This window comes from Ascidiella aspersa, chromosome 7, assembly GCF_963924565.1.
Source record: "Ascidiella aspersa chromosome 7, kaAscAspe10.2, whole genome shotgun sequence".
Taxonomy (NCBI): domain Eukaryota; kingdom Metazoa; phylum Chordata; class Ascidiacea; order Phlebobranchia; family Ascidiidae; genus Ascidiella; species Ascidiella aspersa.
In genome coordinates this window covers 1,868,881-1,892,405 of record NC_139453.1, presented here as the reverse complement: position 1 = coordinate 1,892,405, position 23,525 = coordinate 1,868,881, and the positions used below count along the sequence as shown (strand labels likewise).

The 23,525-nt window shown below is 35.4% G+C and overlaps 1 protein-coding gene and 2 pseudogenes across 1 annotated transcript; 2 read left to right on the top strand and 1 right to left on the bottom strand.

Annotated features, from left to right (window-relative positions):
- The first annotated feature begins 6,248 nt into the window (after positions 1–6,248).
- LOC146137220 (SCAN domain-containing protein 3 pseudogene) lies at positions 6,249–7,169 on the top strand (annotated as a pseudogene).
- A 1-nt stretch (position 7,170) lies between these two features.
- On the top strand, positions 7,171–8,106 carry LOC146137219 (SCAN domain-containing protein 3 pseudogene; annotated as a pseudogene).
- A 692-nt stretch (positions 8,107–8,798) lies between these two features.
- Positions 8,799–13,271, bottom strand: LOC146137218 (uncharacterized). The gene is made up of 5 exons (XM_083394162.1): positions 12,879–13,271; positions 12,194–12,330; positions 11,191–11,296; positions 10,711–10,799; positions 8,799–9,880 (listed from the first exon to the last, which is right to left on the bottom strand). Exons 1-5 carry the CDS (start codon positions 12,955–12,957, stop codon positions 9,842–9,844), a joined length of 450 nt encoding a protein of 149 aa, XP_083250288.1. The 5' UTR covers positions 12,958–13,271; the 3' UTR covers positions 8,799–9,841.
- Positions 13,272–23,525: the final 10,254 nt, after the last annotated feature.

Below are 23,525 nucleotides of genomic sequence, written 5' to 3'. Positions count from 1 at the left end.
AGTGTTCTGGCTTCTTTATGGAAAGCACGTCTCATAATGTGCTTCTATAAATCACCCAGCGAACCGACGTCGTAAGCTTTCTAATTTAGAGCATAAAAACTTGAATGCAGTAAACATTTACTCCTTTGTACAAAAGCCATTTGATCTGCCAGCTATACATACATTATAAAAGTCTTGCGCATCTATATCACCCAACTGTCCAGCGGACAGCCAAGTTATGGCAGGCCTCAGCTGAAGTAAGCTTTCTAATTTAGACACATAAAAATCAAACTAATGCATTTCGTTTTACAAAGCCATAAATTGTACAAACCTCATGCAAATCTTGTAAATCTATAAATCAACCCGGGTGGAGCACGAAATGGCAGCCTAAGTCATAGTTCTAGTAAGCTTTCTAATTAATTTCACCCGTAAAAGTCCTGGACAAAACCAGTTTTGATAAAGCCCTGTAGTCCCTAACATCATACATAGCAAAAGCCTTGTAAATCTATAAATCACCAACGTCCAGCAAGTTATGGCTTCTAATAAAGCAGAATGAGCGATGGTGCATCTCACGAAGCACGAGGCACTCGTATTAGTCAACTTACTACAGCAGCAAGTAGACACAAAGCAAGTGGATGATACACGAGCCTGCAGACCCTGCACAACGGAAACAATCGTCCTACTTTTGCAAGGGAGCTTCGAAGCCTGTCAAGTCTTACAGCAGAGGTCCTCAACTTTACAGCGTTCTGTGTACTTTTAAAATAAAAAGGACGTATAATAAGAATATTTCAAAGCAAATATAGAAGTAGGACAAGTAACGTTTTCAACGTTTTGAATAACTCTTTATTAATTTTCAAAAAAAGAGTTATTTTAAATGTTCACAAAATGCTACGACTTCTGTAAATGTTTTGATAATAGTCATTCTACGTCTTTCTACAACTTCCAACCATTATGCTCCAAAAAGGGCGCACATTTTCTGAAAAAAACATATTATTATAACTTAATAATTAGCTAAACTGCACAACAGAAACAACACAATACTATCAGTTTTCGGGTGGTGCTGTTAATTTAAGTCTCGTATTCCTATTTGCAATACAAAGTTTATTTTTCAAGAAGACAGAAACGCGTCACACTTATACATCTCCCAATGCATATCATCTGAGAACCAGTGAGCTATTTCCTGTGTACTATAGTATAAGAGTTCAATAAAGTAGCTTCACAAAGCTAACAAAATCAAATAGTTTTAACTGTTTTTGCAACAAGATATACACCCACCAATTCCGTTTTTTGTCCAAATAAACGGCTTTTTTAATAGCACGAGTAGCCAAAATACCCGGGTACCACAATATGGCCAACTCGACACTTTTTTGTGTATTTTAAACTTTGACGACTTAACCGTTTCAAAAGCCAATTTTGTCAGAAAAGAGAATATTTTTTCGCTCTAACTTCTCAAACTAGAAAAAGTCTGATTCAAAAGACAACAACATATTTTGCGCGACAAAACATCGTCTTATTTAATGCAACCTCAGTGAAAGATGCGCTAAACTTCAATCATTACTCAAGAAACATTGATTTTATTATTTAACAAATAATAAACAAATTATGAACGCAACAATTATAAAACGTGCTCTGCGCTAATACTCGATTTATGATGTTAAAGCAGTTTTTCTAAACATATTTTTACAACGACCTAACTACTAAGTGTCAGTATAACTGTGAAGCTTTGGCGACCCATTCCTCCACACACGCTTTACAAGCTTTAAGTGCATCACACAAACAATACAGTAGCATGAAAAAGTTGAAATTTAGTTGATATGAGCTATGACTTTACATTGGTTTCGCAATTTTTTCAAATTTTTGAGAAATCTTTCTCAGAACCGATTAAATGAATGTAACCGTGTCAATTACTGCAGTCGGCGGCCAAATTTTGACCCGCGACCAATATGTTGAGAAGCACTGCTTGCTTTTAAACTTAGTGTTAATGTGCTAAACTTTAAGCTCGATTTATGCCACTGCCTAAATTTACGTTGTACTGATGCTACTATCTGCTGACAACGTAAGCTATCAGCGTTCCCCAAGGATAGCGCCATATATAGCCTATACTAAGCGACTTACGTACAATGACATTTGTAGCCGCTTTGATGTCGATCTGACGTTAGCGACAAAACAAGACAAGCTTCCTTGTCGGGCAAATCACGGGAAAGAGAGGATATAATTGCCCGGAAAAGCCAACAGCGACGTTGATAGCGTTCTGACTATTCGCAAGGACGTTTTAAAATGCCCTGGCTCTAATTTTGAACAAAAAAGTAGCTATAGTTGCTTACAAACTTAAAGGTCTATGTTTTGTTATTTCAATGTGTAGGCCCTGACGTAGAATAAAATAGATATTTTTTAAAAGCCGTAGCGAAATTTTGAACCACTGGTCATCATAAACGTGGTATACTTCCTTGTAATATAACAAAACTTGTAAGTTGCATCATATTTCATGCAGCACGTTCTAGAACATTCTATAAACACTTACTATATACCACCAGTGTTTCGAAAAAAAAAATTCTCGGCTCCCTAAATACTAAGCATAAGTATAACGCGACTCAATTCTATTCGATTAACCTTTTGAAACTAAACAAAACTGAAGTCTTGTGAGTAGAAAATATTATCATGATCAATCTCTTCGCATTGCTTCCAAAATGTTCTTAATTTTGGCAAAATTTCCAATCTCAGCAAATTAAACCATGTGAACTACTGCAATCGGCGGCTTAACCAAATCAAACAGCCACACAATTTTAGGTCACGACCCATCATGGGTTTATAAGCACTGGTAGGTCTATATATACGTGTCACATCATCCATTAAAAAACACATGCCAAATAAACGTATGCTAATAAATTTTTCATTTATTATGTATGAAAAGTACTGCCTCACACCTATTGTAAATTCTAATTAGTTTGGAACGTATTGATTAGAATTAGATTAGGTATATTGTCTGGGCAATCTGGTCATCTATTCAAATCCAGCATTCCATTGTGACGAAAATATCGGACAATGAATAATTGTGACGTCGCATTTTAAGGTTACTGCAGTAGGCTATTGTTTGATTGCCTGCAAAAAACTTTGTGAAAAGGAGGTTATTAAAACTACTCTGTCTGCGGTAATCTTAGAATATTATGTTCGCAGGATTTTTATTTCTAAAAGTGCCCTGCATGCAAATTTGCATTTAGAAGTTTCAAGGCTAAGTATTCACTAATATATTGAACTGTTATTTAAATCACACTTTTACCCTAATGCAGTCTAATTTTTGACTTTGCCAGTAAAATTAACCTCTACGACATAAAAAGTCTACGCAAAATGCTAAGATGTTCAATGCTCAGAAACTGTTATACTTTAATAAGCTAAGGCTGTATCTATATGTACCGGTACATCATTTTCAACTTGAAGCAGCTATCTCAAATTTCAATTCTGTTAGAGATTATCCCCACTCAAAATTCCTCAAGGAGTTTATACCAGAGTAAAGGCAACACATTTTTACCAAATCATGGTTAAACGTTTAAATGAAAAACAAGCTGCCTGTAAACCTTTCAGCACCTTAGTTTCGAAATCCAACTTTTTTGCTCACTTTTGATTTTCTTAAACTAGTTTTCTGTCCTTTGCAACTGAACTACAAAATAAACTTTTGTAACCTTGAACTTAGCGACACACACTTTAAGTTAGAAGAAAGTGACTTTGGAAGTAAATTTGTTTTCGTAAGACTTCTATCCAAACACAGGCCTGTGATTGCGGCAGCTTCGCGCGTCGTAAGACTGTTACGTCAACAAAGGGAACAATTACCTGGACTTTGTAAATAAATATTGATGCAACTGGGAGCGAAATAATTTGCATGAAGTATAAAGATACTTCTGAACTTTATTTGCATGTTTTATCGTAATAAGCAACGGAAAATATATTCCAAATAGACATTTAAAGCAGCTCATTATTTTGGAGGCAACGGTTAGGTCTATGACTCTATCTGGACAAGATAAAGTTAACCACTATTTAAATAAGAATCTAGGTCAAGTATTTCAATAAGGTACCGTTTAGGTTCACAGTAAATAAAACTTAGACGGTTAAATATAAATTTAACAGCTATAAACATAGCACATATGCAAAACGTTTCAAATTTAAAAGTTCCATTTAAATTTAAACCACAGATATCTAAGTCACACAGTTATATTTATGGTAAAGTTTATTGCTATCTCGTGAGACCACCACAACATCGGATAGAGGTAGTTTTTTACTCAAAACAAGAATATACGTCGTTGCTGAATAAGGATAGTTACTATATTGCATTTTCTTGACTAGAAAATATTCTGTCTAATCCAGTTTTTAATTAAAGTATAGGCTCAAAATAAAAACATGTCTTTGCCAAGGTTTACCAAATAGGCTACTACCCACTGGTCAGATTAATCCCACAGGATTAATGTTACCGGGCCGCAAGTTCGCAACACATAACCCCTCATAAAGGTGAACTTCAGCAGTAGAATTTAACAAAGTACAAAATATATTACTGAAACATCCTTAAAATACGATTTTTTACCCCAATATAGAATCTCATTTAAATTTCTACATAATAATGTATACTTGTACTCAGCCATTGCCTGGGAACTGAAACTACAGGGTTCAAAAATGTTGCACTTGATTATTATTACCGTGAGAATTCGCTGAACCGAGTTACCGGCAACCCAGGCTATTTATATCAGTGCTCTGTGGCCTGAAACGTAGTTTGTACGATTGAAATCTAACCAGGTTCAAGTTGTGTCTTGCTTTGAGGTAAAGTTTTAAAAGCTCGCACTGTTTAAATAAACCTTAACTTGAAATGTGAGCTTTTAAATCGTAACAAGTATAGAACACTTAAATTCTAAAAGGTCCAAAATTGTATTGCCCTGCCTACTGTTGTATTACAAGGCTCCAATAGCTTAAGCGCTTTTAGACAAATAGGTTGACTACAAGAAACACATAAGCTTTTAGTAAAAAGTTAGTTGCACCCCATTAAAAAGAACAATTTAGTTCTTTAAAACGTAAGGGCCAAAACGCATTCATCCAAGAAAGTTACTGCACTTCAGTAAAGTAGTGGGACACTTTGTTCCAAGAGGTTCAACCTTTTTCATAGCACCGTATATTGCTCTGTTGTGAGCCTCTTACAAACCAAGTACTGGGTACTTGAGACTTTTAACACTGAACCGATGGACTCCGTTTTTTGGTTTTAAACGAAAACTTCTGCCTCGATTTACGATCAACACGTACAAAAAAATACACTATATCATTCCAATTGCGCCACATGACTTGCAATAGACTTTATTTCTTGTCAAAAAACGGGAAACAAATATCATTAAAAGACAAGGGCATTTTGAAGTGAAAGTAATTTTTATGTCAATAAATGTGGTTTTGTAGATCATGTTTTTTTCATGATAGACCTTTTAGTATTGAATTTTAGGGAAATGATAGTAAGCATAATTATCATTTAATCGTACAACAAGTATTAGCAAAATGCTTACAAATATCTAACTTTTGTAATTTTTTTGTAAAATGTTGGGAGATGGTCTTTGATCGGAATTTGCATTGTTTTCTAGTTTACCAGGTAGTTAAGTAAAATGAATGACAATAAAATAGTTAAAACTACATCCCTGACTATAATTAGACTTCATATAGAAATAAGTCATAAATATTTTAACATAGCCCATAGATATTTAATTGAATTTGCTGCTGATTAACTGAATTATTGATTAAAAATGCTTTCGCATAAAGAAAATCTATTAATTTCACATCCAGTATTAGTCCCAACTTCAAATTGCAAAAGTTCTAATCTTGTAATTTAAACCAGTGGTTCCCAACCTGTGGTCCGCGGACCACTGTTGGTCCGCGGAACAATTCGTGGTGGTCCGTGGATCAACTGATACCTTCTTATTAAAATTTTGTTATTTCGAGTGTCCAGACTGTGCAATCTGTATAGTGGTACTGTTCTGAATTGTGGTCTTTGCTCAGTAGGTATTTGGCAGTGTTCCGGGGTGGTTGTGTGTGTTATGCCCGGTATCATGCTCTCCATCAATCACTGCATTATATAATAACTAGGGCTGTGAAAATATGCCCTTTAATATATGCCAAATATTCCCTTTAAATTCACAGCCCTGATAATAACTGTTATCTCATTTTCTATAACCGTATTATTTTATTTCAGTTATCTCCATTTTCTAGTTATAAGAATGTTACAGCTAAATTTAACTTACTTATTTGAAACAATGAACACCAAGCAGATGTCATTACAAAGTTTCCTTGTACCGGGCAAAAGGCCAATAGAAGAAAGAGATGAAGGCACCTTAAAATCAAAGAAAATTAAAGATTTGAACAGACAATACCAAGAATCATATTTAAAATATGGATTTATATCGACAGGCGATTCGCACAAACCAAACCCACTCTGCTTAGTATGCGGTAAACAGCTTTCTAATGATGCCATGAAACCCTCAAAACTGATTCGCCACTTGAACACCAATCACCCTAATTTAAAAGAAAAGCCTCTCGATTATTTTGAGAGAAAGAAAAGGGAACACGAGAAACAGAAGACATTTCTAAGGGCTTCCACATCAATAAATGAAAAAGCATTGACAGCATCATATTTGGTGGCTATCCGTATTGCTAAGGCAAAAAAGGCATTTACCATAGGAGAAGAATTAATCTTGCCTTCCACTAAAGATATTTGCCGTGAACTTCTAGGAGAAAATGCTGTTAAAAAGATAGAACATGTGCCTTTGTCGAATAACACTGTCAGTAGGCGCATTCAAGATATAGCCAAAGACATCGAGGAACAATTATTAGAGAGGATTAATTTGTCACCGTGGTACGCACTCCAAGTAGATGAATCAACAGATGTCGACAACAAGGCAATACTTCTTGTTTATGTGCGATATCTATATCAGGAGAATGTACATGAAGATTTGCTATGTATTCTATCTTTGTCAACAAAGACCACAGGAGCCGAACTTTTCAAGGCAATGGATAATTATATATCAATGAAATTAGAATGGTCATTTTGTGTTGGTATATGTACAGATGGAGCTGCTGCCATGACTGGTCGAATTTCGGGTTTAACTTCACGGATTGAAGAGGTTGCACCAGGGAGTGAATCTACTCATTCACAGAGAAATGCTGGCAAGCCGTAAAATGTCGCATGAATTTAACAATGTATTGAAGGACGCGGTTCAAGTTATTAACCACATTAAAGCTCACGCTCTTAATTCGCGTCTTTTTGCACAGCTATGTGAGGAGATGGACGCAGATCACAGACACCTTCTCTTACACACAGAAATAAGATGGTTATCCAGAGGAAAATCACTAAACAGGGTTTTTGAATTACGAGAGCCATTGAAAAAATTTCTTGAAGAAAAGAAATCTCCGCTTGCAGTTCATTTTAGTGACAACGTATGGATTGCCAAATTGGCTTACCTGTGTGATATATTCAGCCTGCTTAACGAATTTAATTTGTCACTCCAAGGAAAAATGAAAACAGTTTTCAGTTTGGCAGACAAAATTGCTGCATTCAAAGCCAAGTTAGAGCTATGGTTAAAGCGCCTGGACAAAGACATCTTGGACATGTTTCATACATTAACTGTGTTTTTGAACGAGACTGAAACTGAATCATCAATCTCACAGTTGATACACGATCACTTATCAATGCTTTTAAAAGAGTTCGAGCGTTACTTTCCGACTTCTAAAGACCCCCGAAATGGCAAAGAATGGATCCGCAACCCATTTGTCAATAAACCAGTGGAATTAAGCATGTCTGTAGAACAGGAAGCCAAATTATTAGAGATCAAAAATGATGGTGACCTTAAATCTATGTTTGAGGAAAAAACTTTGACGGAGTTCTGGATGAAAGTCATGGCCGAATACCCTGCGATTGCTACAGCAGCATTAAAATGCTTATTGCCATTTCCGACATCCTATTTGTGTGAAGTGGGGTTTTCTGCGATGACAGTAACAAAAACAAAGCATCGAAGTAAGCTTGAGATAAGCGACACGCTACGAGTGTCATTATCTCCAATTACTCCTAGATGGAACAGACTGATTGCGGAGAAGCAAGCGCAAGGTTCACATTGATTTTTGTTAAATTGTTAATGAAATGGATATCATTTTTATTATTATTATTTTTATTGTTTTCGTTTGACAGGGTTTTGTACTAAATATACAAATAAAACTGAAGTTGTGTAATTAAGCCGACATAATATTAAATATAAACTATCAGTCCTCTTGTGGGCCGCGGTAAAATTGTCAATCGCCAAATGGTCCGTGGGAATAAAAAGGTTGGGAACCACTGATTTAAACTACTTCATTACCGTCTTAAACAGCTGATTTCTGATTAGGCTTAGCCCGTAGATTTTGCAGCCTTATATCACACACATCTGCAATTCATTGATATGTTCGTTTATAGCGCTTCAACATGTGTTGGTCGATTTTTATGACTTTACTGCTTGACCCTTTTATAGAAAGTAGCACACTAAGCACGCCGTAAACAGCTAAGACATAAAATGTTGTCAGGTATCCCTGAAGGTAAACCGAGTCTGTGATAGGAACAAAGGTGAAAATAGAATAATTTACCTTTTTAACAGTTAGTATCATTAGGACTTGAAATTGACTTGCTCTAATTATGAATTAACTGGGACTTGACGTTTCTCCTTGTGCAACAATAGCTGAGAATTATTCGTAAGTATAAAAAAGATGCGTTTTTTTTTAAATGCTAGCAAAGCACAAAAAACACATATTTCGTGCCACACACGATTTTTTGTGAAGATAAGAATGTTGTTTATTCGGACGAAAAAGCGAGAACAAACGTCGCAAAATAGCAAAACTTTAAAAATAAAAACGTTTTTTCATGTTGCAAACATCAATTGAAACTTTTCGTAATGTAGGTATATGACTCTTGTATAAAAGCCGATTCATGAAATTATAAAAAAGTAGTGCGACAAATTGCTAGATCAGGGGTTACCAAACTACGGCCCGTGGTATATTATCTTAATGAAGAAGTACAGTTGACATGTTCTAGGATGCAATTGCAAACTTTTTGATGAAAATTTTGGGATGAACCGGAATTTATTAAAACTCTGTTTAGTTTTGTTGCATAGTTGTTTATATTTCCCTTGTTTATTGGTAATTAAGTAAAAAAGTTCGACACAAACTTTTATGTTCGGCCAACGATCTTCAATCATGACAGTTATCCCGCTTTTTATGAAAAAGTTGGTGATCTCTACGCCAAAGTCTCCAAGTATTAAACTTTAAATAAAAGGCATATTTATTTACTGTAGAACTTATACGAGACAACTTAGAAAAAATCGTCACATAAACCAGGTTAAAATGTGAATGCTGAATAGTGCTTTTGATTTATTAACTTTTCATATAAAAACTGCATTGGAAATAGTTGCATGAAAAAATAATTATAAGAAATTAAATTAAAAATTAAATGAAAGCAATAAGTAAAACACTGAAAAAACAATAAATTAAAACAATAATTCAAACACTAGACAGTTTTAAACAGGTTTTTCAAAAATACTCCAGGAACACTGTGTTTTTCATGAGTTTGACACCACATAATTTTCAAACCAGAATTGGTGTGGTAGTACCATATATTTTATTAATTTCGTTTTTGCTCTTCAAATAAGGCTTAATTTTAGTACCATGCAATCAAACTAGCTTTCTGAAATTTTCCAAGCATTGCGGAAAGTTCGAAAGCTTGGCTTTCACACAAATAAGTACTTTCCACCATCTGCTTGGTGGTGCTGTTGAGTCGATAACTAGTAATAGGCATCTTGTGACGTCACAATACACCAGGTGGTTGTTGTTATGATTTGGTTGTCTGCTTAGAAGCTTCGCTTTCCAACTGAACATATTTAAGTGATTTATTAAACTTCAAAATATATTGATGTTTTAACACGTTTACCTACAAGAATATGTCTAAACCAGAGAATCTTAAACTTTGTGCCGGACTTTCGTGATTTCGTTATATACCTCAATTATACGACTGGAAAACATATTATGTTATTACCGCTGGTAGTGTCGTTTACTACGGGTGATTGTACACATAATTGTAAATGATTGTTGCGTAATAACTAAAGCGCGCCGTAAACTAGCTTATTTTGTAAAATTTTGAAAGCTGAAAACTTTGAGAACCACTAATAAAATAATGTTAACTTCCTTATTAACCTTATTTTGCATTATTAGCAACAAAAAATACTTCATTTTACTGAACATTTACTGCAGCATTCACCAAATAAAATCACTTCGTTTATGCATAAAAGTGGGCTACAGCAGTGATCGGCAAACATTTTTTGTCGCGGCCCAAAGTACTCAAGAGCTATTGAAGGCCCACTGCGTAAATCCACAACAAAAAAGTGGCCGGTTCAGGGTATTTGTTTTTAGGTGAAATATTACACAGCGTCTAATGCCCAAAGCATTGCATAATGTAAAACAAACTATAAAAGAAAGAATACTTTTTTTATGTTTACATACAATTAATGTTAGCAAAAAATATAGTTCAACAGGCTCTCAGGACAACATTTGGAACGTGGATCTGAACCACGCTGAGACATATAAAAATTCTAGGCCACACGAACTTTTAAAATAAAGTGCAAAGAATATACGGTCATCACGCGGCCTAAAACTACATGATAACACTAAGCTATTCAAATTAACACACTAAAATGAGTTTACCTTTTCCATATGAGCTTTATATTTGGCCGTTATATCGGTCAGTTCATCCTCGATTTTATTTCTTTCTTCTGTAACTTCTTTCAACTCGCCTACAATAAGCAATAATGTTCAGCTGTGCTAAAAAGTATTTGTCGACATGTGTGTGCCTTGGTATTACTTAAAATGTTTGCTCATAGTAAACATTTACAAGGTTGTCTGTATTTGTGCGTTAATTGCCTTGACAAATGGTAATTTATTTGGAATTAAGAGATATCGTTTGCTTCAAGTATGGTTGACAGATAAGTCGTACCGTTAAAAAATATGTTCTGTTTTTTACCATGCCTACTCCTTAAATTTATTAAAACCAATATTTTAATTAAATAGTTGTTTACTTAATCAAATAATGACCTTATATTTACTTGAGTTTTACGGAGCCAAGGTGAGTGCCAGACTACAGTAATAAACATTTGCTTTAGTTAGTTGTTTTGTAGTGCGACTTACCCTGCAGCTTTTCTATCCTCATGTTAAGTTCTCCTTTAGTGTCGGCCATCATTCCTTTATGTTTGATGTCCAGCTCCGCCAACTGGCTGTTCGCTTTAAGCTCGACCTACACAAATCAAATCGGTTAAAATTTATTAATTTAAATAAACATTGAAATAAGGAGAGTTCGATTTTTGAACAAAATGTATTGGCAGTGGTAAAAGTGAGCCGGAACGGTAAAAAATAATTGTTTTTTCCCCAGACCACCCCTTTTTTACTTGAATGTATATTATTTAAACGTTGAATCCAGGGTTCCTAAGGTTGCTTGTGTTAGACGCCCCGTTAAAGGTATTTTACTTAACAAAAAGTTTTTTAGTAAAATGAGCTGTGGGTCATACTTAGCCTAGGTAGCCGAAAACCAAAACACGACTTTACAATACATTTAAAAATCAAATTTCACAAAGCAGTCAAAAATTAAATACATTGGGGGCCCAATTGGCTGTTACGCGGTAAATCAATCGGATAGGGTTGAATCAGAATGCTATATAACCACAAAGAAAAATTGAAACCACAACATCGACTCTATTGCAACCCCAGGTTCTAAAGTTACAACTTTATTGGCGTCAAAATTAATTGAATAGAAGAGTGATTCTAGAACCTTTTCACCTGGTGACAATGATTTTTTTAAATTTTCGTATAGACCACCTAGGCTAGCGCTTCTTAACCGATACTGTACACCCTAATTGCCCCTCAACCTTCTTTCAAGTTCTTTGTTCCACGTTTGTTAGGTCTAAACCAGGTTCCAACTGCAAGTTAGCCGGGTATTTCCCTGCACCCCTTACCTTCTTTATTGACTTGACCTATTCCTAAGTCATTGTTATTAAATGACTTGACTTAAGTCTTGTTATTAAATGACTGGACCTATGTGTTTTGGGCAAAACGATTTGACTTAAGTGTTTTTGAACCCTTTTACTTCCTCACCCTTCCTTCTAGCCCCTTGGGTATTCCCCTGCACCCCAATTACCCTTCTTTCTAGTTCCTTGCTCCACTTTTCTTCCGCTTCTTCCATCCTCCTCGTACATTCATCCCTGATCTGACCGATGCGCATCTCACTCTTGCGCATGTTGTCGAAGTTTTTCTTCTCCTGCACGCTCGACACCCCTGTTGTCACGTCACAAAAAAACATTTATGACGTCATAGCCATTAAATTATCACCTAAATATGTCTGACTCTGTCTTAAAGCACACGATTAATTTCGATCCAATTATCGCACTGGTATCGGACAAATACCGATATACGTCCAGGTATCGGTATTTATATCGTCATAAAGCACACATATGACATCATAAAAGTAGAACTATCCATACAAAATGTAGGGGACAGGTATGTCCGATATCATCGGATCGTCGCCGATAACCGATGTCAAGTTAATGTTAGCATTACAGTTATGGTTTGCGGTCTAGCGTGGCCATTTCTACCTTGTAAAACAAATCTTAGTAAATAATGAACTTATCGACCAAAGTTGACATTGTGCGCAATAATGTATAAACTTTATTTTTGTGTGTTTCAATTTGATCAATTTTTGCATATTCGACCATAGAACATTATTTGTTATCGCATCGAGGTGGTTATTGTATTGTCGCCCAAAATATGCGGTAATTGTACCGGAATAAAGTGCAAAGTATCTTAAGTATCCAAACACAACTCACATGTCGCGAACAGTCCCAGGCTAATCACCAAAATAAAGCCGAGGATTATCTTCTGCACAATTCGGTCGCTCGTAGTCATTTTCCACCGAAGGTCGTCACTTTGAGTAAAGGTCAGTGTTAGGAGTCCAATGAAAGTTAATGTTAGAATCCACTAAAGGTCTTTAGTTCAACCCCACTTTGTCTTTGGTAGTAGTCCAGTGTTATATGGAGTCCACTACAGGTCTATATTTGGAGTCCACTTTTAGTCTTTATGCGATTCAACCTTAGGTCTTTATTTGATTCCACAGGTTTATTAAGAGTCCACTAAAGGTCTTTATTTAAACTCTTTTGAGGTCTTACTTAGAGCTCACGAAAGGCATTTATTGAAGTCCACTTCGGGTGATGTTTTGATTCCACTTTAGGTTTTATATTAAGTAAACTTGTCCAAACTTAGAGTATACTTCCCTCTTTCTTCAGTGCACTGTAGATTTTTAATCGATATGCACTTTTTAGTTCTGTATTTAGAGATTTCAAAAGAATTGAATCTACTAGTGGTCTCTAGGTCAAGTCTTTATTCCACTCTCAGTCACCTTGAAGTCAAATACAAGTCCAACTGTGGTCCGTCTGTGCGTCAACTAAAGGTCAAAACAAAAATACAACGTACACGTACGGTCGTCTTGTGAATGTTGATATCTTCTGTTTTAAGGTCCAAAAAGGTCGTTTAATTAGATTTCATCCAAGAAAGTCTGTTTTGGTCTTTTCAAAATATTCTATGGTCGTCCTGAGTGGTCAATTTGCGTTTTTGTTTGTCTTTAAGGTCATTAGTTGCAGCAGTCTTCCATTGAAAATGTGTTGGTTGTACAACAGAAGCTACTTTTACAAACTGAAACTATGTTTATACCAGCTATACCTTTAAGTAGAATATAAGTTTTGTATAATGTACTTTGGCGTGTTGTTATGGAATTACTCGATAATTGTTGTAAATTCCAATTTTCACGATATTAGCGACAAAAAATAACAAGAGTGTTTAGCCTAAAAAACAGTAAACAAACTTTAACCGAATATTTTCAACTTCTATCTGATCATAGGCTTGCTTGTATTTTATTAGATCGAATTTAATTATACAGGTAAGTGAATTGCATTATAGAAAAATATGGTATATCATGGCGTCAAACATTCTTTCTGCATAAGAGCAGTGTTTACCAACCTTTTTCACAGAGACACAAATATTACGCGTAAGCATAACGGCGAAGTATTGGCGGGCCGAATCTCTTAACTGACTTTTTGTAAGCGACCCGAATCTCTTGACCAGTGATTCTCAACCGCGGCTCTCAACTGAACATTTTGCGGCTCTCTAACCGAGTGAAAAATTAGTTACAAAGTAAGTAAGAGAAATCAAAAATTAATGAATTGTATCAGCAAGGGTCCCGAGTACGAAGTACTAATGTTACCGGGTACTTCCATCCGACTCTTTAAAATAATTTTGTGGTTTGTTACGTCACAATATATTTAGTCCTGATCGACAAGCTATGGCAAACAGTGTTAATTAGTTAGCCTAGGCTAGCGTAATGTATAGTTGTTGTTTTCTAGTTGCTTTCTTAATGTTTTTTTAATTATATGCCTACTGTTGTTTTTTATGCGGCTCCTTGCAAACCTTAGGTTTGAAATGCGGCTCTTGCTCTGAAAAAGGTTGAGAATCACTGCTCTTAACACTCTAAAAGCCTTGATAATCATTTGCGTAAAGCTGCAGAACGTTTTGTACACAAGTTGCTCGATGCTAATCCAACAGCAGGCGATTGTATCACTGCACAGCATTTTGATAGATGGAAAACTTGACTGAAGCCAACTTCCCACATAAACACGATTCACTTGATGTAATAGCAACATCCTCTTAACAAGCAAACCAATGGGTGTGGTTGTAATGGCAAAACAAAGCTTACTAGTTATGCTTACTAATGTTACTAAGAGTAAAGTAAGGAGTTAAATTTCAATAAAAAGTTATTATTTTTTCATTCGGTTTTGGACGGAATCGAAATTTAGGACTGTGTTGAGCCCAAACTTTTTTCAGTTTACAAGCATAGTCCAACACTAAAATTAGGTTGGTTGGTTGTACTTTGCCAAAAGCAACTTTATTTCACGATTCAAAAGAAAAGCATTATAACTGTAAATATGTATTTGTCGATTAACGGCTTTTATGTGGGTTAATCAATATCGTACCCTCTGAGAAATGTTCACAATGAGCAAATATTGGTTTTAGTGAACTTACATTTTTAAAGCTGGGTTAAAATCCTGACTTCTAAATAAACAAACTTATGAAATTAGTAGATATTTTAAATAAACTACACATTTCGTTTATCAAAGCCCATATAAAAGTAGGAAGCATCTTAGCTTTGACACTTGTTCGAAGTCAAACTTCATGCTCCATATTTCAGCAATGATTTCACTTTTTCGCGTTAATTGCAGAAATATGAATTTGCAGAAATATGATAGACTTCTAAATACAAAGTGCGCGAGAAGTCGTTTGTTAACACTTGTTGCTACAAAACAACACTTATTGAACGAAATGAATGCTAATACAAACGAATACTTCTTTCATTAAAGTATTTTGTTTTCAGAAAGCCTTTTACATAAAATCCTGTTAAATCCGCGATGGTTTGTGCATCCGCATCACTTCCAAGCTCAAACTGCTTGCAATATTCATCACAACAACAATAATAACAACAGCACGAGCATTCGGGGCTTGGGCAAAGTCCGTATAAAAGTAGGAAGTTTGTTAGCTTTGATATTTATTTGAAGGTCAACTACAAGCTCCATATATTAGCGATAGTTTCACTTTTTAGCGTTTATTGCAGAACTATGATAGACTTCTAATCAATATTATGCACTTGTTTCTACAAAATGACGTTTCTATTCGAAAGCCTGACCTTTTACATAAAAACACTAAAATCAGCGATGATTTGTACATCCGCATCACTTCCAAGCTCAAACGGCTGGCTATTATTTCAAAAACTATATGCGATTCAATAGTAGTTTTATTTTGCACTTCTAGCACTCTAGGCCGGGTGTAATATTCATCGAAACAAAACAACACGATTTGGGCAAATTACAACTTCCGTCAATCAAATTCGTTCGGAGCGAGTTGGTTGTGACGGAGTAGAATATCATGTAAACACAAGCGATTTATGCTTAAACCCATTAACTCATCATCAAACTCATGTCATAGTTATAAACGTGCTTGAAATGCCACATAATATCGATGCTGTGACGTGTAAGGGAATATTCAAGCACAGTATTGTTTCGTGCTGAAAATTGCAATGTTGTTATTTTGCTATTGTGATATCTTGGCCTGTTTGTACGATAACGAAATTGTTATTCGCGATTTATTGCATTAGTAGCAACGGGCCAATGCAATTACAATCATATAATTACAATATTAAGAAGTCTTGGTGAAACGTTAAAACAGTTAATAGCTTTCATAAAACAAAAACTTTACATCCGTAGTCCTAATTCATTGATTTTTCAGACTTGTTCAATCTCAGTTTTCTGTTCGTTATTGCAACTCTGTAACCTTCTTTCGACTTAACGTATCCACTATGGACACAACTAACTCTAAACTTCCAAGTTGTATAGTCCCTTAAAATAATTGTGGCTAAACGAAATTTTATTTAAATGCTATTTTTATTATTAAGGAAAGTAGTTGCATTACTTAAAAACGACTTAAGTCCAAGACAAGTTGTTTTTAGTAAATAACCAGCCAGCTAAAGTCATAGTCCTTCTTACAACCAACCTTTCACGACAAAACGTACCCACTATTGACTCAGAAGGCTGCCTAACGTCGTCGCAATTATAAATCACAGAATGTAGCAAGGCAAGGCTTGAAACAGGTTAGCAAACGCACCATTAGCACCAGGGTGAAATCTTGAGAGGGTTCTCCAAAGTGATTTACAGCAGAGGTCAACAAACTTGAGAGGGTTAGTTCTTTTGAACGAGTTCTTATTTCCCCAGTGAAGTATACAGTTGAAATGTTGTCGGTTGTATTCCAAATTAAATTTTGATTAAATTTTAATTTGAACCTCAATTTATCAAGGCCTGGATACAATGTTTTGCATATAGTCAATTACATATCCTTCGTTGAACGATATTCATCAAGATAATAATTTTTTTTACAAACTTATACATCTGATCCGCGATCATTAATTCTTACAGATATTGGCGTTTTTAAAAAGTTTTGTATCCCCTGATTCACAAAAGTATTGGTGTCCAAACAACGACTACTTAACGCAGTTGTTCTCAAACTTTTCACTTGTTGAACCACTTTTTTTTTTTTGAAATGGACCAAATAAAATAAAATAACAGCGTACAATATTCTTCTAACATTTGAATCAATACTGCTGTACACAAGATTTCAAATGATGCATTAAAAATATGTTTACCCAGACAAACTTTTCCGCCGACCAGTTAAGAAACACTACCAGTTAAGAAAGACTAAGCGTCATCGTTGTAAAATAATCGTTGTGTGACTAAACTCTTACTCAACTGAATGGAGAAATACCTCCTGCAATTCATTGCATCAAAAGCAAATGCTAAACTTTTAAATATGTTGAAACTCTTTCCTTTCTAGCAGTATTTCGCATTGGAACACCAAAACCATGAAAATAGCAAACGAACCACATTGTTGTTGTACGCTAATTATAAAAATTCCCGCTTGCATTGAGAAAACTGAATTCTGTTGCGACAACGAAGTGCTACTGTTGTTTGTTGACATAATATGAAGTCACTTCGCATTTTGTGCCCGCGGCTATTTACGAGGCGACGACAATGTGAAAGTTTGAGGAACTTTTATCGTATATTACGTGTATTGTGTATTCGATGATCAGCAGTGTTGTAAACAAGTCATTTTTAAACGACTTGAGTCCAAGTCAAGTTTTTTAATAAATAACAAGTAAGTCCCATTCAAGTCATTATATAAAACCAAGTCATCTCAAAGTTAAATCACTGATATTTGACTCAAGTGTCAACTAATACGTCCAAAAATAAGTCATGTGAAGTCATTTTGCCCAAAAGACTTAAGTCAAGTCAAGTCATTTGAAGTCAGTGACTTAAGTGCACCTAAGTCAAGTCAGTGACTTAAGTGTACTTAAGTAAAGCCATTGATTTAAGTCATTGCAACACTGGTCATCAGGCCCCACAATAGAGACACAGAACAACAACTTTGTGTCAATTGTAAATTAAGGTTCTTTGGTGGAAGACAAACTAACTTATTTTCCCGACAACAATTTTCCTGAAAGAATAACAATGCTAGAAGCCTGATTTAGGAATCTAGAAGTACAAAGTAAAAAAAAATATTTTCTAACAATTAAAAAACTTCAACAGCAAGTTAAGCCCGAAACTCGCCTTTGGTGAAACACTAACTCAGGAATTCATGTGTACAAAGTAAAACAGCTCTAAACAAAATATCTCTAAAGATTAAGTTATTTGTCAACAATATAAAACAACAACACTAAATAGTCCTTGCTGGTTATACAACATTTTATTTGTTTTTTATTATCACGAGACAAAACTTAACAAAACGTGCGACCAACGCAGCTGTAGAATATTACTCCCTGGCAAGATACTTATCACACGAATCCAAAGTTACGCCGCGCTCTCTCAGCTGTAAGTTCGTCTACAGCTTACACCAAGCTAACAACATCATTCGTGGATCGCTAGTCATTCTGATTCATTCGCTTTTAACAGGTGAAATCACTCTCCTGTTGATAAACAAGCAGTGGCGCAAACTCAGTCGAGCTAAACTAAATGAGGTTTACAGGGACTTTCTGTGTTCCACGAAATTATACAGCGACGTTTCGGCAGCAGATACAGCTGACCTCATTAGGGTTTTTAATTAATTAAAACGAGAATACGTTAGCCGACTAATATACAAAAAGTATAAAATAAAAAGACTATAGATATTCAAACTAACTTTAGGTAACGTAAACAGCAATATATACATAATGCTGTCACCTGTTTTGGAACTAAACCACTATTTATACTTATTACATGTTAACATTTAAATGTCGTAACAGGATTTGGCGCTGGTTTAGAATCCTACCACTTGTTTTTTAACAGTAACGAAACGATTAGTCAAAAAAGAAATTGCCAGGAAAAAATAAATATTGGAGAATAAATATATTAGTAACACTTGACTAACTCAAACCCAAGCCAAAATAATGTTAGCAATATAACGCCAGACGAAAATGTGGCAGAATTCTAGACCAGTGCCCCGGAGTTTATTACAGCGGCAAATACAGCGACCTTAGTTGGAAAACTTAACCTTATTTAAAACAGTATTCCTCAGAAACCGAAGTGCTTTTACGCAAATTGTAACACTTTCTGACTAACAATTTCAACTTTATACCAAAACAAAACTAGACAGTCGCCGAAAGTTTCTCCAAATAGATTACAGCAAATTGCTCTTGAACAAGGCGCGACTACAGGCCACTATGACGTCACAACGATGTTGCATTATTGATGACGATCGACTTTCTAGCCGGCCAAACAAGAAGTGATAATTAGCTGGTGCATTGTTCAACGCTGGCCTTGATTGCAAGATTATATTCCACATAAGTTTAATGGTGAAAATAACGGCCCAAATAGACGTTAAAAGCGACATGCTTTATTTTGAAACGTTTCGGCAATTTCTAATGCCATCATCAGTGATATCACCGTTATTTTCACCATTAAACTTATAAACAGATCCGTATATAGTGTTCCAAAGTATATTCCACATAATCTTTGTAGTTTTTTTATACAGAGTAAATGCAGTGATTTGAAACAGTAGTTTTCAAAATGTATGTGAAATTGTCAAATGTGCCGTGCAACTTTGTCAAATCTATTCGTATTCGTGGTGAAATTAAGCCGGAACGGTCCGGAAAAGGTTTCCGGTAAAAATAGTTTTTGGTGCAAAGTGATCGGTAACAAATGTGCTTTCTTCCCAGACTAAACCGCTCTCCTTGAACGTATTTAAAGGTTTTAAGCTGCATATTTGTGCACGACGTCGAACGATAACCTCGGGTTTCCTAAGGTTTCTTGTTTTATACGTTCCTGTTATGACGTTATTTTGTGATGTCATCACTGAAATTGTTAGTTGTTCCGGTGAAATAACTTTTCTACAGTCACCCCTGCATATAGGCATCCGGCCAAGTCATTATTGCACACTACTAATTGGCTAACTAATGATATCGTGCTTTGGCATTTACTATTGACTTGTCGTGTTGAAGGAAGATAAATGGCGATTTTTTTAACTCTGAAGTGGGCTTTGAATTCAAACTCTGATTTAAGTTAAACTTCCAATGGTGCCGACCTTGCCAAATATAAAGCACTACTTTTGATGCATACTTGTCATAAAATTCAGACTAAGCAAAGAAATATACTAAATGTTTTATCTAAAAAAAATTATTGTTCTATCATAAGTCCACAATACGATTAGGTGTTCAGAAAAAAATATGGTTAAAGTCTCAACATCATAAACAGCCCTCAAAAGCAAACTAATTGCCTAGCATACAGACCAAGTGGCTCTCGTGTTATTAAATCGTGGGGGACTTTACAAAATAAAAATCGATTGAAACTAACTTACGCCAAATAACTTCAACCTGGCACTTCAAAAGCACTTAAATCAATTTTTAATATCTCGTTTTAATTACATATGTGGTAATTACATACGACCACAAAAAAATGTTGATTTCAAATGATGTAGTGCCAACTGTTTAAAAATTGTTCAAATTTACTTTGATTTAACAGGGTAACGTGTGAATATAACTTGAGGCAGTCTCACTTAAAAGTTACACTTGTTGTATATATGCAGTTAAACCTTTTTTTTGGGGGGGGGGGGGCATATTATTACCTTAACTTTCCTAAACTCTTTTAAAGCCCTGAGGGGTTGCTACATTGGGCACAGCAGGTTGAGAACCACTTTAGCCTAAATTCCAGAAGAGTGTGACCCTTAAATATTTCTCAGCTTGCGTAACATTAAAAAAAAAATTCGCGGCACATCAAATACAATTATATTTTTGTCAATCAGCCTCAGTAAATGACAAGACCGTAGTTAAATAACCTGCTTCTTTTAGTCAGTGAATAGTGTGTATTTAGGTCCCACATGTCTGTACGCCTATATTTGCAATACTAATAAGTGATAAAGAAATAAAAGTTTGGTGGCACTCTTTACAATCTTCCAATGCACACTGGCGTGCCGCAGAACACAGTTTGAAAACCACTGCTCTAAAAACCAGCTGTATAGTTTTAATCACATTAACACCGCTAAAGCATCATTACAAAATACGGCTTGCAATTTTCGAAGCGTTTTTAGCGATGCTCTATTGATTTATCGTCTCAAGACAAACGATCGCTTTCAAACTACGTTTCCACGCCGTAAAACGATTTCTTGGCCCGTTTGAACGCCAATAAAAAAGATCGATTTCGTTGCACCAGCACTTTTGCAGCTGGAATTATTTTAGCGCAGTGTTTCTCAACCCATGGGTCGCGAGCCAGAATTAGATGGCCGGTTAAATTGGTCGCCGCCTGCAGTAGTTCACATGGTTTTTACGCTTTATGTTGACTTCAGTGTTTCTTAACCCATACTTATTGACCCGGAGTTGCGTGGTCGTTTGGTTTAGTTTGGTCGACAACTGCAGTAGCTCGCATGTTTAGATTTGTTAAAATTGGTTCTGAGAAAGATTTTTTCAATACCTGGAAGAATTGAGGATGCAATACGAAAAAAGGAAATGACTATACAATAAAGTACCTTATGCTTTGCACTGCCGCAAAAAAACACAAAAAAAACACAGCTATACAAAACAAATAAAATCCAAAAACAAGCAAATATAGGCGTCCCTGCATGAACACATTCTTTTTACTACAACAAAACAACTTTTTGAAATAGAAAAACTGAATTGCTTTCGCATATTCTTTGTGATGGCGGGTGTTAAACGAAAATACCGATTTTTCTAGTATGACAAGCTCTATAGTACTCACGTATAGTGACGCAAATCAACTTTTGTGAGGCGTCGCTGAGTAAATATTCCCCACCGGACAAAATTCGACCGGGGTTTATTCACCGGGTTATGAATGGTGTTTGGAAATGATCCAGAATCCCATTTGATTCAAATACATCAAGCTAATGTTTGGATAAAACCGAAAAAATTTGGCAGTTAAAAAACAACTATACTGGGTGAAATGTGTTCACATAAAACACCTCTACCCCATACTTTTAGCCTCACTTTGAACGCAATTTGAAACTAAATAGGCAAAGTTACTACTCTCACAACGATAAGACTTCAAAAACTACGATTTCTGTCCGTTAATGTAGTAATTTAGAACAAAATTCTTCTAATGTTTATCATTTTTGTTTTACTTCGTTAAAGCTTTTTAATAAATACTAATCAACGGCCAACTTTTTAGGCATGCATTTAGACAAAAAGCTTATATCATGAGAAAAAGGGAAACAGCCACAAAAAATAATATCCTTAATTGCTTCGATTATATTCTACAATAATTGATTTAAATGCATCAAGCTCCTGTAAGGAAAAAACAATAAAATTTGGCAGTTAAAAAAAACTTCACTAGCCGAGGAGTGTTTGCATATAACACCGGCCTATACTTTTTGCTTTACTTTCAACGTCAATCGTAACAAGAATAGGCTAAGTAGAAAAATGAAGAAAAGGCTTTTAAAACGATTTCTGCTTGTTTGAAATAATTTCGCGCAAAACTTTATCTAATTTTCATATATAGGTTAGCTGTTTTTCAAATATTCCGTGAGAGCCGACAATATTGGCAAACTGCTATCATACCCGATAGTTTTTCGCACACATGTGTTGAAGGTTAAAGTAGCTTTATCACAAACACCTCATATTACAGGCGCTTCCTAACTGAGGCAATTACTCTTAATTGTGCAGCTTCCCCACTTCCTATAGGCTTGGGTGAGCGATGTAAGTTTTGCGAGGAGACTAGTCAACACAATATAGCAGGTAATGATTAATAAGGCCGGTGTTTCTAAAACTATGGGTCGTGACCCGAAAACGGTTGGGTCGCCGACTGTGTTAGTTTTATTTGGTTAGATTTGTTAAAATTCGCTCTAAGCAAGATTTCTTTAAAATTTGAGAAAATTGCCGAAATCAATCCAAAGACATTGGTCATATTCAATAAATTTCGATTTATTAATGCTCTTATCTTAACAGTGTTAAGTTCACTTTAAGCTTGACAATAGTTCAGTGTATAGAATTGGGTCGCCAAAGCTTTGCTGTTGCACTAACGCTTGGTATTTGAGTTAAAAAGGTTGAAAAACACTGACTTAGAGGGAACTTTTTTGTTTCATAAAAACTCTTTTTTTGGTGTTGATTTCTCTTAAAAAGTTTGGCGCACCGATTTTAGAATAGGTGGGTTTTCAAGAAAAATGCCGAAAAACAACTAAAATCCGCGCAGTAAGAAATCGATGACTGATGCTTTTCAGACAAATGAAACCTTACATTATCCTAAACTATCTGTCGAACTCAATCCTTAAATTTCTTACAAAGAATTCGGTTGTCCAGAAATCTTACATTATTTTAAATGTCTGGATACATCGCGCCACTAGGAAATCCGTTTTTCTTACAAGTGAGTTGTCAACAGCAACTTAAGCGTAGCCGCCCCATAACC